Below are 14,036 nucleotides of genomic sequence, written 5' to 3'. Positions count from 1 at the left end.
AGTAGCAGCCATTTGACTTGAAAAATTAAATGCATTCAAGGATTAAAACTGCTTATTTTTTCTTAGGTTCCTTTCTGATGCTTAGTCTCATTGATCAGAAGAGGGAAGAAATGGGAGAGCGTGTACTGCATGCCAATGGCAATCTTTTCTCACAGTAGTGTAATCATTTAATTGATTAGGAGAGTGCTCAGATGATCAAAGAAGTGGAAGTGGATAAAGTGACAGTGCTGGAAAGAAAACAAGCTGAAGCAATCAAGAAGCTCTGGGAAGACCCGGGAATTCAAGAATGCTATGGCAGACGGATAGAGTACCAGCTCTCAGACTCCGCTAAGTAGTAAGTACACTGTGTAATTAAAAGGACAAGCCAGAGTTGATGAAGTTAATAATAGAATAATTTAGGTTAGAAAAGACTGTTAAGGTCCTTGAGTCCAACTGTTAACCTAACACTACCAAGTCCACCACTAAACCATCACCCTATGCACCACACCGCACATACGTCTTTTAAACACCTCCAGGCATGGTCACTCAACCATTTTCCTGGGCAGCCTGTTCCAGCGCTTGACAACCCTTCCAGCGAAAAAATTTCTCTTAATATCCAAACTAAACCTCCCCGGTAAAATTTGACCCCATTTTCTCAGGAAAGGACATATGTTCACTCTGATTTTATTAGTTATCCCTGTGTCTCTCTTGGCCTGTGGTACACAAAAGATTTTTAAGCTGGACTGATGAACACACTGGAACCATCATTGCTTCCAGTACTGAGGTCAACACAGCTGGTACATAACTGAGTTTCCTTTGGGGAAAATAATGAAAAACAGCTGTAAAAAAAGCTGTTGACAAAATGCAGTCAAGTCAGGCAATTTAGTTATGTGAAAAGATTAGGATATAAATAAGAATGAAGATAAGCCTTTCCTCTAAGTTTCAAATAATTTAATTGTGAAAAATGATTTTTTTTTCATGAGAACAGAAAATGTACGTTAATGCTTTTGCAAAGGTTGTGAAGTAAAAGGGTTAAATTTCAGCAAGGAACATTCAGATGGGGCATTTATGGTGAATTTTAACTCCGAATGGTTACACATATGCAATCTGTTGCTATGTGTTAAGCGTAACAATTCTTGACAGGTGCTTGTGTGCCTTGTTCTTAAATAATCCTACATTGGAGAAGAAAGATGCCACTTACTGGTCTACTGCACCCTAATTTTCAAACAAATCACCCACAATCGAAAATCAGTTTTATTTTAAATTTTATTAAGGCGTCCTTTTAATTACAATTGAAATCTCAGTAACAATTTGCTGTGTTGCTTGAGAGGTGTAATTTTCGGATTCTTAACAGAAATCTTTGAATAAGTGGTAACATTGAGTGTATATTTATGATTTTGGACCCTGAATGTGAGGGATGTTTGGGCAGCCAGGGCAGAATACAACACCCTCTCTCTTCCACCAAAGGAAAAGGAAGGGGAATTAGTGCTTACATAAAGGAAGTTTTATGCTACAACTATGTTGTACGATCTGGAATACACCTCATACTTTTTGTATCGTTTGTCAGGATTTTGGATAATCTAATATTGCCTTCTAGTGGCAGAAAGACAGATTGCAGAGAGGAATAGCAGATATTGGTTGGTTGTGTATTCCTCGCACCCTGCTCGTTTATTGAGGAACAGAAATGTCATAATATAATTTAATCACAGCCATGAAAGCACAAGAGTCTCATGAAACTAAGGAAGGTAAAGTTAGGAATGACTGCGTGGGCAGACTAGAAACTAAATGCATCGTCCTTTATATTAAAAATTTTTAAGTTTGAAGTCTTCATGTTTGCAGTGCTTTCCATTAATCACTCTTCTGAATTTTGTTCAGCGTCCTTTCACATTTGTGTGCAGTATTAGCATCCTGGATGAAGTGCCAGGGGATAGACTACTGTTGGCAAACATTATGGCTAGGACTAATATTTATATTTGTGAGAATTCTGATGTTCATTTGGGGGTAATGGCAAAGATTATTCAAATAAAATTCATCATTTTGGATGTGGGCTGAGTGTCTACAGAACATTCAGGCACTGTCTCTTTCGACTAGTAGTATTCCATCAGAAATGTGCATGCAGGTCGCAGCTAAAGTAAAGGCTTTTGTTGTTTTATGCCAGCAGCAACTGAGCTGAAGCCATGCACAACTGAATTACTGTTTCACTGCTTTTGTGGGAACCCTTCTGTGATTGCTGGTTAGTATTCAGTTTTGAATCTGTGTGATTAATTTATGTCAGTGCATAAATCTTATTTCTGTTGTATATTTAACTTTTCAGCTATCTTACTGACGTTGATCATATTGCTATGCCCTCATTTGTGCCAACTCAACAAGATATTCTTAGAGTCCGAGTGCCAACTACAGGAATTATTGAGTATCCTTTTGATTTAGAAAATATTATATTTAGGTAAGACTACCTGTCAAATGATTCCATATACAATTATGAAAGTAGCTGCTGCAACTTTATGTAGGTCTGTTAAGCTTTTGTGTTTGAGTGTTTTCAGCCAGTTTAGTCTCCAAAGTTAATACAGTAACATTTCAAAATATTCCTTTTGAAATTTACATGACATGAAAAAAGCTTTTCAATTCAAGCAGCCCAATCACTGTGTGTTCTGAATGATTAGTTTAAGGTAGTTGCAGTAACATGAGTGCTTACATGGGAATGAAGTTTAATTCCATTTATAGCCAACAGCTTTTGCCTCCTGACTGTAACTGTTTGGAAGAGAGGGCCCTAATAAGCACATTAAAACACTCGAGTGAATTCACAACTTTCAGTTAAAGTTAGGGAAAGGAGTTGGAGACATTAGGGGAAGGAGGATGGAAGAAAGAGTGGAGTGTCATGAGAGTAGATACTTTTATTCTTCCTCCCATATAATATTAAAACAATCAAATAAAAAACACCCTGAAGTTCGGTGGAATTGAGAGAATTAAATGAACTCACAAAGTTGAAAGTCTGAGAAGCACCTTAAAACTATCTTATCTGCTACAAGACAAGACATTGAAATAGTTGGGGTTACTGATTTTCTAAGGGAAAGGATATTTTATTATTTCAAAGTTGCAGAATTCACAGTAGTATGATTATAGATGCTCTTCCATCAAACCACCCAATTCATCATCAGCAAACCACCTGCCTGCAGTTACAACATAGAACCAGAATCCACTCCGATAACACAAGATCAAACCAGCTCAACTTCGATTTTGTTTGTTTGTTTTTCCTGGAAAATTGTATGTGCCAGGGAACATTTTGACCTGAGTAGAATGCAAGGGACTTAACTGTCTGCAAAGCCATGGGAATTTTATATGGATCTAAGGTATTTGTGAACATCTTAATTGTTCTGAGGAGTGAGATATGACTACACTGCAGTTCTGGTAGGTAGAGGCAAGGGGGGTTTTGAAGTGTGTTTGGCAGGGGAAAAAAAATAATAAAAAATGTTCACATCTACTTTTGCCAAAACTTCTACCAACACACAAAAAAGAACCCCAGAATCATATTTTGTGTTGTGCCTCAGCTGGCTTATATGCTTTTACTGGGCCTGGCTAGGATAAAGTTAATTTTCTTTGTAGTAGCTGATATAGTGGTGAGTTTTAGATTTGTAACCAGTACAGTACTGATACCATACCAGTGTTTTAGCTTTTGCTGACCAGTGTTTGCACAGCACCAGGGACTTCTCTTTTTCTCTGTCCCTCCAGTGATTAGGTTGGGGGTGTACAAAAGTTTGGGAGGGGACACAGACAGACAGATGATCTGAAATAACTGAAGACCTATTTCACACCATATAACATTATGGTTAGTGAAAACAGAGGGCTTTAGGAAGGTAAGCCACCTTTTTCTAGGGAACTAGTTGGGCATTGGTCTACCCATAGTAGGTGGTGAGTGAGTGCCTTTGCATTGCGTGTTTTTCTTTTCTTTATTTCTTCTTCCACTCATTCAACTTTCTGTTTATTTTTTTTTTAAATCTCAAGCCCCAAGTTTTCTTGCTTTTACTCTTCTTTCCTCTCTCCCCATCCACCCACAGTGTCAGGGGATGTTAAGCAAGCAGCTGTGTTACCCTAGCTGCTCACTGGGCATAACCCACAACACCACAGAACAATGCAAACTATAGCACGACAGCAAGTGAATCATTTGAATATTAAACAGAACATAAAATATTAGGATATACTTTTCACAGTTCAAGTCTATCCCAGACTTTGGATATCTATCTTATGAAAATGAATAATATGTTGACTGTTTTTCTGTTTAACAGGATGGTGGATGTAGGTAGCCAAAGATCAGAAAGAAGGAAGTGGATCCATTACTTTGAAAGTGTTACTTCCATCATTTTCTTAGTTGCACTAAGTGAATATGATCAAGTCTTGGCAGAATGTGACAATGAGGTAAGTAGTGGGGGTATCTAAATAAGGTACAGAAAAATATATGTGCTTTTTAAGAAAGATAGCATTCACGTCTTTAGAAAAGCATTTGCAAATACTAGAATTACATTAAGAAGCTGATCAAGCGGTCTCAAAGTCATATTAAATTAGCAGCCTGCCTGTAAAAGTGAACTCTGCCTTAAAATGCAAAACATGATTTAAAAATATTTTAAAAGCTTAGACTATGTCAAATGTTTGAGAATTTGAGTATCAGCAATATCTCTAAACAAGTAACTCTACCTCCGTCATCTGTATTTAGGTTTTTTTGGTTTTGTGTTTTAAGTCTCTGATGTTTCCTAATCAACCTGTGCATTAATTAAGGAAGATTAAAATAACTTAAAATTTACCTCCTCCTCCCCAAGGTCAGAAAACATGAGTTTTCCCATCTGTTCTAGAGTGCCAGCAGCAGCAGCAGCCAGATGTTGTAGAGAAGGATGCAAAAAATAAAACAACAGGCAATGAGGGAGAAGCACAGTAGCAGGACTGCATTCTTTTTGGTAGTGGTTGCTTTATAACCTGCAGTATGAGGGTTCCTTCAAATGTCCTTCAAAAATGCTTAATACCGTTTGAACTCTGAAGTCCCAGAGCTTTACAAATCACTTTCTCAAGGTCTGTTTGGACTGTGAAAAGCATACCCTACTTCACTTGCTGGAGCGTCATGATATCTATTGTAATTGAGATGGTAGAGTTTTCAGTTTTCTGTCGTCTTTTGATGCATGAAAAACTTTGGTTACTGTAATTTCCTTTTTCCTTTCACCATCTTGAACATTTTGTTATTCTCACTTGGGACATTAGGAAATAAATAACAAACTGACTGCTATCAGGAGTTTGTCCCCAGGAACTCCAAACAGCAATCTCTGAATGTGGCATTCATTAGATCTCTCTTGAAATGGACAGACTTTATTACTAGTATAGGTGAATACATATACTCTGGTCTCATAGCTGTGTTACAGTATGTTAATATCAGGTATTTGACCCCGATACACCCTGCTTCAGCTCTCACTGAGGTCAGAAGAGGCTTTCATAGAGCAGCAGTCCATGGCTGCTCATTAACTCAGACAAGAATTCAAATAATTTCTATTATTAAGGCTTACCTTGATGTCACATGCAATCATCCCATTCATAGCAGTGATCCAAAACCCAGTGAGTAAAAGGGGATAGAATATGTAGAATAATTATCAAGCAATGCATTGCAATTGCATTTAATAAAAGTAATATTTTTTAAAGAGCTTTCAAAAAAACCTTTATGATCTCTGGCTGATGTGATTTGTATATGCTACTATCTAGAGAGCGTAACTTTAATACTAATTTTTGTTGTAGAATTGAATGGAAGAAAGCAAGGCCTTATTTAAAACTATAATTACATATCCCTGGTTTCTGAATTCTTCAGTGATTTTGTTTTTAAATAAAAAAGATCTTCTAGAAGAGAAAATAATGTACTCCCATCTAATTAGTTACTTTCCAGAATACACAGGTAAGCATTTATGCCAGTCTATCTTCACAAAGCTAAAAGTCATATTTAAAGCAGATAGATTTTCCTCATTAAATCAAACAGGGGAAGTGGAATTATGCAATATATTTAATATCTATGCTTTTTTACTCTGTTCTTTAAAATGCAAAGTTAAGTTACTCATTTTCACTGGAATATTGGGTTTTTTTATTGGAGCACTGTATACAGAATCTTTAGAGATTTCTTGCAGCCAATTACTTTGACTTGAAGGGTTTACTGTTGAAAAAAGCATAATCCACACATTTTAGAAAGCAGTGTCGTAACACCTTTTGCTCCATTAATGCATGAATGAGAAAATGCCAACAATGGAGTATGTCTTTATTGTGATGTCACATTGAAATATGAAATAAGCTTATTAACATACAGTCCACATGTTTCTTCCTTGACCCATAGCTTTTAACTGTGCAAAACCACTAATTGTGCTTTTGACTAGGACCTAAACAAGATGTCAGAGCTGCCAGAGACTTCATTTTGAAGCTGTATCAGGATCACAATCCAGACAAGGAGAAAGCAATCTACTTCACTTGTGCCACAGACACAGAAAATATTCGTTTCGTCTTTGCTGCTGTCAAGGACACAATCCTGCAATTAAATCTGAAGGAGTTCAACCTGGTTTAAAGAAAAAACATGGTTGCAGCTACCAAGTGTGGTTTACTCACAGCACAGCCTGTGTTGATGAAAAAAAGGTGTCTCTTTAAATATCATTTACAGAAATGGGGGGAGGATTTATATTTACTGAAGAAGTATGGATCAAGAGAACTGTAAAGAATGAGTTTCAAAGTTTATTTTTTGAACTATACATTTAAAATATTGTGTTCATATTTCTCATATTAGTTTTGTCTTTGAGTTTTTTCTAAGAGCTGTGGAAATTCAGTATATTTTGAAGAACATGCATAACTACATTGCTATATTTTCTCAAGATTTTTTTTTTTTAGCATTTACAGTCATAGCTTCTAACATTTCAAACAGTGACACCTTAAAAATTACAAGTTACGTGTTATTTTAGGGTGATAAACACTTTTATATTCTTGTTCTGAGTAATACAGTTTATAAGACTAGGGTAAACCTCTTCCACTTTTCAAAAGCATCTCTTAGTAGCCTTGATAGGCCAAACACATTAATGTTCTAGGAGTCATTACAAAATATTAATTATTGATGACGCTTGTGTATCACTGCCTTTCTGTTAAAGTGCCTTGCAATACTGAGATACCTTCCACAGTTAAGGAATGACAAACACAAAGTCCATGCAATTTACTTTTTTCTGAAGGAATGACAAACACAAAGTCCATGCAATTTACTCTTTTTCTGAAGGGGAAAAACATTTCTCAAACAACAAATGTTCTCAGCATTCTGTGCCACAGGAGCTCAGGGATCATCCACAGCTGCCCACAATAAACTAAGCCACAAATTCCTCCATATCACCAACATTATTTGGTTTTTTGCACTTTGCATTTTCCAGTCATTGAGCTTCAAGAGCAGTTTTGCATAGATTAGAGAGCAGTAAAGCCTCTCCTCTAGATTTCCAGCCATTTTCCTATCTCCTCACTCCCTGCCCAACTACAAACCTCTCCACTAAAGATGCAGGCACCAGGCAATTCTCCTTCACCATATAAAAAATGCTCAGATATTAGGGAAATCTTGGAAACCTTTTTTACCCATGCAAAAGTCGTGGAAATCACTGGCACTTGAGCAGCTAACCCAGCAACATTGGCAAGAAGAGTGTTCTAGTAGAACAGTCTGGTGATTTTTCAGCTCAAGTAGCTCTTCTGTGTATTCAGCGAGGTTGATAGCTCTTGTACTTCAGTCCTGCGAAAAGTACGCCCTGACCTTACATCGCCCATAAAAAATATTTTCTGATTCATGCATGAAACAACACAGTTTCAGCAGTACAGAAAAAGTAAAGTACGTCCAGAGCTGGTTTTGGTTGCTAAGGAGAAAAAAGCCTGTAACATTGGATTAATGTGTTCTTTCTTTTGTGTTGGAACAAGCAGAAGAAGCCTGTTCTTACCCTACTCTAATGTTTTTTTGTGAGGGAAGGACTCTGACCTGTAAGTTGTGCCCATAATAGTGAATGGCAGTGACCAAGTGAATAGCACCACCAAGGGAACAGCACAGGACATCCTGGGATGGGGTACAGGGTACAGTGCCGCTTGCTGAACAAGAAGAGTCCAAGAGGGAGTGACAGAAAGCACAAAATATAACAGCATGTCTGTGTGTGTGTCATTTGTGTCCTTGACGTGTCATCACTACCCTCCCTCAGAAGTACTGGCATCATGACAAGTCCTGAGTCCTGCCATCCTAAACTAACCACTGTTGGTCAAAAAGAATTGAAAAGCATTTCTTGTCATAAAATCAGTAGATACCGGACTTTTACATTAACTTACAAACTTCCAGTCACATGAAAGGAAGACCACAAAAACTTGTTCTAAGGCAGCAGATTTGATGGAGGAAGTATATGAAATGCCCAAACACTTGGACTGCTTGAAACAGTTTTGAGCCCCCTGGGAACTTCTGAAAAAATGTCTGTTTAAACTCTTAGTAGTTCAGTATCTTGAGTCAAGATTTGCTGAATAGCACGTTGTTGCCCGTGAATGTGGGAGCCTGGTTTTGCAGATTGCGAGGCAGTTGCCATTTCACAGGATCCATCAGTACAAGAATGCTTTTCTTTCACACTACACAACCAACATTTGAAAACATTCTTGAGGACAGTTACCAGGACAAACATCTGCACACAGTTCTCAATCTGCTTGATGCAGCAAGAAATGAAAACTCAAAGATAAAAAAAGCCGGGAGACATCCAGCAAAAAGAGAATTCAGTTTTTCTCCCTTTTTGCCTATTAGTGTCCTACCACATCACACCTGTTGCAGCAGTCACACTTGTTTCATCCTTTGATGTATTGATCTGGAGACGATGAGTTAATAAAAATTAATGGCATGGACATTCTTTTACTTCCTGTAGTAGGAGAGTTAGAAGCCAATTTACTCCTGCCTTGAAGTATTACAAGAATATTTAGAATTTCTGGTGCAGATTTGCTTTGAAAACAATCAAAACCTCTTCATAAAAATCCTGTGTCAGCTGTGAGTGGAATTTTACATCCTTAGATGCCACTTGCATTCACAAAAGCAAAAATGGTGTCTAAGATCATGGTTGCATTTCTCAGGCTCCTAGGTAATGCATATATGTACTTAGCTATACTGGCCAGAAAATTCCAAATTAATCCACCAGTAAGAATAACAACAGGCAAATCTTGACTAGTAGACTTAGAGGCAGGAAAAAATATGTCAGTTGTCTTCTAATTTGTTCGGTTTTATACAGAAAAGCATAAGGCATTCAAGAATCACATAACCAAACAATGACAATTTGCATTTCAAGAGAAGATGATGATAAACACAAATGTTTTCTGTATGAAAATGTGAAATGCTTTGTAAAATTTTGATCTGCATAATGAAACACGTATTGTGACACAGATGAAAAATAAACCTTAAGCCAAAAGCACTTTGCACCATATCTGAGACAATTACAAATACACAGTGCACATTACTAGTATTTTTCACCAACAGTTCCTACATTTAATAACCCTGTTCTTCTAAAATACATGGTTTCAATTCCTAAAAAAAAAAAAAAAAAAGGCAAAAAAACCCCAAACAAATCTTTCACAGTATTGAATTAATTTCCATAGTAATCTGTACATAGTAGCAAGGACAGAGAGCTCCTTCGTCCTGTCTGGTTTTAGCAACACATTTAGGAATAGAACATGAGATCCTTCCTTGGCAGAAGTTGCAGATAAATTGATCCACATCCAGGAAACAAACAAATAAATCAAACCCAACCAAGACACATCATCTCACCTATATCCTTAGTTCCTGGCAGGTGTTTTGTTGGTATTGGTTGCTTCTTTAGTTTTTGCTACATCTTCATTAAAAATTAGTAACTGCACATGGAGAGGGATCAACTGGGAGAGATTAATGCTGGAAAAAGGAACTGCGGAATTGTATGATTTGCTGGAGAAACACTGCGTGCTGTTGTCCTGTGCAATACTTACATGATTACAAGTAATGCAGTCTTCAGGTAGTGAAAGGCTCAAGAAGGGGAAAAAAAAAAAAAAAAATCTTCTGAATAGTTTTGTGGACTATTCTTATTCTTGAAGCTAATACAGTGTCAGGAAATATATACAAATCACATATATATAAACCTATTTAAGCATCATATGCATATGGAGATATTTACAAAAAAGCCACAAGACTGAGCAATCCTATTAAGGTATGTGATGTATTTACAGAAACTGTTTTACATCAGCAGAATGATTAAGAAACTTAGGGTTTTTAGTTCAAGAATATGCTGTAGGTATTAAATTTTGGTTACCATTACATAGCAATATTAATCTTTTATTGGCTACTGTGTGGTATTTCTTATTTGCAGATAGATGGCTAAAAATAACTCATAAGGAACAGAAGACCTTAGTGGTTTGTTTGGTATGTGAGTGTATTTTCTGAAGTGCTAAAGATAATAAACAGCTAATGGCATACATACAGATTTTGGAGGGTGGGGCAGGGAGGAAGAGTATTTCATGACTCTGGTTACCTGGCAACATCATTTATGTTTTTTCAATGCAGCAATTAAAAAATACTTTAAAGGAAACTTATACATGTAACTCCAGTTATTAAAAACTTGTCTTTATAATAAACCACAGGTAAAGACTAAGGTCTGTATTCTGCTTTCAGCGAGGTGCCTGCAACAGAAGCCTGACATTGCATCCTCAGAAATGGGATCGGACTTATTTTGTCAATTCCTACCTAGAAAATTCTGAGTAACAGTATTACCTGTTAATTAAAACCACATATAAAGAGAGAAAATAATAATCAAATTCCAGTCACATGAAGTTCAGTTTCACTTTATTCAAGGTGAAGAATAGGCTGGGGGGCAGGGAGGAACATGGAAACCAAAAGTGTTCTGCCATGCAAAGCCACACAGCTGAACAAAAAGAGGTGCAGTTACAAATGCTTTAGCAATGCAGCTGGCATGTTTGATTCTATGTTTGGTTTGTCATTGATGTCTTAGTGGTAATTCTAACTCTTAAGAAACTACTACTGAGAACCCAAATGACATTTCTCAAGGGTATTAAGTTTAGGTAACAGTCACTGAGAAGAGAAACTATTCTCTACTATGTTATATTATCCAGTATATATATATATTCTCTAGGCTGTAGTATAATTCCAAACACCACAGTGGGCAGACTGAAATGCCTACATCTTAATTTTTATTGAGATCCCCTGGTCTAATTGCATATACATTTTAAATAAAAATTAATATATCTATTCTGCCTTCTTTTTGAATGAAATCATGCATATTGCAATAAGGAATGAGGCACAACAGAGTGGACGTCTTGAAAAACTTGCAGTAATCCAGAAAACTACACAATGGTGTAAGCCTGAACACCTTTCTCCTTGTCCCAGGCTGATTTATAGTTAGAGAGAACTGCTGTCTGCCAAGAAATGGAAAAATGCATTCATGACCGTATGGAAAAAAGGAAAAAGATACAATTTACTGAGTAGAAAAAGGGAACAATAGAAAATCACATTGTCATTACAACTAGGGACAAGGAGAGTGGTGAGTGACAGGTCCCATGTTGACTTTTGAACACTCCCAGTGTTTTAGTTCTTGTATTAAGGCTTTTAGTTGGCACAGAAGAACAAAATATTTTATACTTTATAGGAAAAATGCAATTTTATGGGAATTGTTATATTTTCCAAAAGATGAGCTTAACCACAGACATGCACATTTAAAATAAATCCTTCAACATCAATGGTTAAATTGCTCAAATATTACTGAAGAACCAGCTGAGATTTAAGAACCAGGCATTTGTTGGCTAAATAAATGTACGAAAGTGAAGAACTGGCAATAATATTAATTGAAATAGAGATTCTGTGAAGACAAAGTATTTAGAATAAGGTAAGTTGAAAAGCTACACAAATGGGAATGTACAAAGTACTTGCAAGAGGTACTAGAAGTGAAAGTTGCAGCAGATATTTAATAAATACTGGGGACAGAGAAGAGGAGACAACACAGTAATCAAGAATCAAGATCGTAATAAATTGAACTATCATGCTTAAGATGAAAAGTGATAGATGAAAAACAAATTACAGAATGGTACTCAGTGCACCTAATAACACTACTTATCTAAGGCAAAGTATTCTATTAGTTTGGCATGATTATAACCTGAGTTAATACTCTTGGTATGTGCTTGGTGTACAAACAAGTGGAATAACAGAGTCATTGTCATAGGTTGGAATTATCTTATAATCTTTTGATTTGATGTACAATTTATGGGGAAACTTACAATATTGCATGTATTTTGTAACTTGCTAAATGGTTACTCAACACCAAAGGCAAGACTTGGAGTAAACTAAAAAACTGCAGTTTTAGGTTAACATGCTACTAATTTTACATTTTACAATAATGTGACAATCTGGATATCTCAAGCACCACCACCAATGTCAGAATTAAATCCTGTAGCTTTAAATGTTCCAAACAATTGTTTGGAAATAATATTTTGGCAGCAGGTACTTACTCTATGTACCAGATATGTTGAAGACACTGATACAGGAGTTCATGGAAACCTTCATGCAACATTGTACTGTTTCCTGTATTTTTTTATATCAACTGCAGTAAACAGCCATTCAACAATACTACGACTACTGTGTCTAAGAAATAAGCAGAACTGCACACATTCAAGATCTCCCTATTCAAGTTCTGCAGTCTGGGTATAAAACAAAAAAAGCTTCATTGGGTAAGAAAACTTGATAAAAGCAACCGTGAAATATTTATTATTTGATATAAATCTGACTTTATTAGTCACTTGCTTAGCACACAATACTGTGTAATCCAAGGCATTTATTTTTGGTATGCAACAGTGCACTTATAACCCCATAAACTCCTTGAGCTGCAAGACTGTTAATAACATTTATTTAAAATAATAGGCTTTGATTAATATTTTTAGTGCAGAGATATATTAATTGTCCCCATTATACATTTTTGTAAACAGTGATTTTCTGTGAATATTGATAGAAGTGCTGCAACATTTCCTTGAGTATATTATCCAAAAGTTTACACTAAAAGTGGTACTGTATTGTAAATTCCTCCCGATCTGGTCCATTCATTTACAAAAAGAAGGTAATGTTGTTAACTAAGCAGCCACTCCTGTTATCATCTAAATTAGACTTCCCTGGTCAGTAGTCTCCTTCTTAGAACTTCAGTTGTAAAACCAGTGAATATCAAGTTAACATTTCCTTTGACAAAAAAACCCTGTATTTCAACACAGCGTCAAGTCATATGAAAACTAAGACAGAAACTAAGTATTGATTTTCAGAATCAAAACCTGAAAGATTTGCTCTGAATAGTATCATAAGTTATTCCAGAGTTCAATTTCAGTATCAAATGTAACAGTAAATTCATTTTATAGTGATTTACAAAAATGAAATCTGGAATTCTTATATTAAAAACAAACAAGCAAAACAAGTCAAAACTCGGCAGAATTTTTTCATCGCTATTATTTTTAACTTAACATCATCTATTTTTGTGACATAGCCATAAACTGTTGTGACTGTAATAAACAATTTTGTGAGTCTTCCTTTCCTCCTGTTTTTGCTTTTTTCTGCTGATACTCAAATTGTTCCCCTTGTTAAAGAGGAATTAAAAGGTAGCTGTTCAGTGTTCTTCATATCTTGGTGCTTCTCCATTCATTATACTTTCGGCTGATTCTCCCTCACTTCTTCCAGTTTAGAAAGGATCCACTGTGTTAAAGAAAATGAAAAATATGTTTGCTTGGTAAAAAACATACAAAGCAGCCAAAAATCAGATTGTGTTGGCCAGACACCTCACTACAAGCTTTCTTCCTTAAAGAGTTTTAATGCAGTGCTCAAAATTCTACTGTAGGTAAACGCTTGATTTTCTCACATGAAAATGGAGGCATAAGTACCAATATCTGACATTGAATACCACAGCTAATTAAACTGGCTAGCTTGTTATTTCAGTTTCCTGGTCTATATTTCAGTGAACAATATTAAAATATATATGTATATATATACACACCATCATTTCACC

General features: G+C 36.0%; 2 protein-coding genes across 3 annotated transcripts in view; one reads left to right on the top strand and one right to left on the bottom strand.

Moving 5' to 3' along the window:
* LOC136115411 (guanine nucleotide-binding protein subunit alpha-14-like) overlaps window positions 1-10,574 on the top strand; it is a 77,216-nt gene extending 66,642 nt beyond the window's left edge. Inside the window, 5 exon segments of the mRNA XM_065861521.2 lie at window positions 180-334; window positions 2,294-2,422; window positions 4,260-4,389; window positions 5,746-5,899; window positions 6,369-10,574. Coding sequence (XP_065717593.1) covers window positions 192-334; window positions 2,294-2,422; window positions 4,260-4,389; window positions 5,746-5,899; window positions 6,369-6,553 — 741 coding nt within the window. The 5' untranslated portion in view covers window positions 180-191 and the 3' untranslated portion in view covers window positions 6,554-10,574.
* Window positions 10,575-10,811: 237 nt separating this feature from the next.
* The window catches only part of VPS13A (vacuolar protein sorting 13 homolog A), a 106,197-nt gene continuing 102,972 nt past the window's right edge, over window positions 10,812-14,036 (bottom strand). For both annotated transcript variants that reach the window (XM_065860129.2, XM_071802434.1), the window contains one exon: window positions 10,812-13,726. In XM_065860129.2, the coding sequence (XP_065716201.1) occupies window positions 13,676-13,726 (51 nt within the window). In that variant the 3' untranslated portion in view covers window positions 10,812-13,675. The remainder of the gene's footprint in view (window positions 13,727-14,036) is intronic.

This window comes from Patagioenas fasciata, chromosome Z (assembly GCF_037038585.1).
Source record: "Patagioenas fasciata isolate bPatFas1 chromosome Z, bPatFas1.hap1, whole genome shotgun sequence".
NCBI lineage: Eukaryota > Metazoa > Chordata > Aves > Columbiformes > Columbidae > Patagioenas > Patagioenas fasciata.
This window is presented reverse-complemented; position numbering and strand designations above follow the sequence as displayed.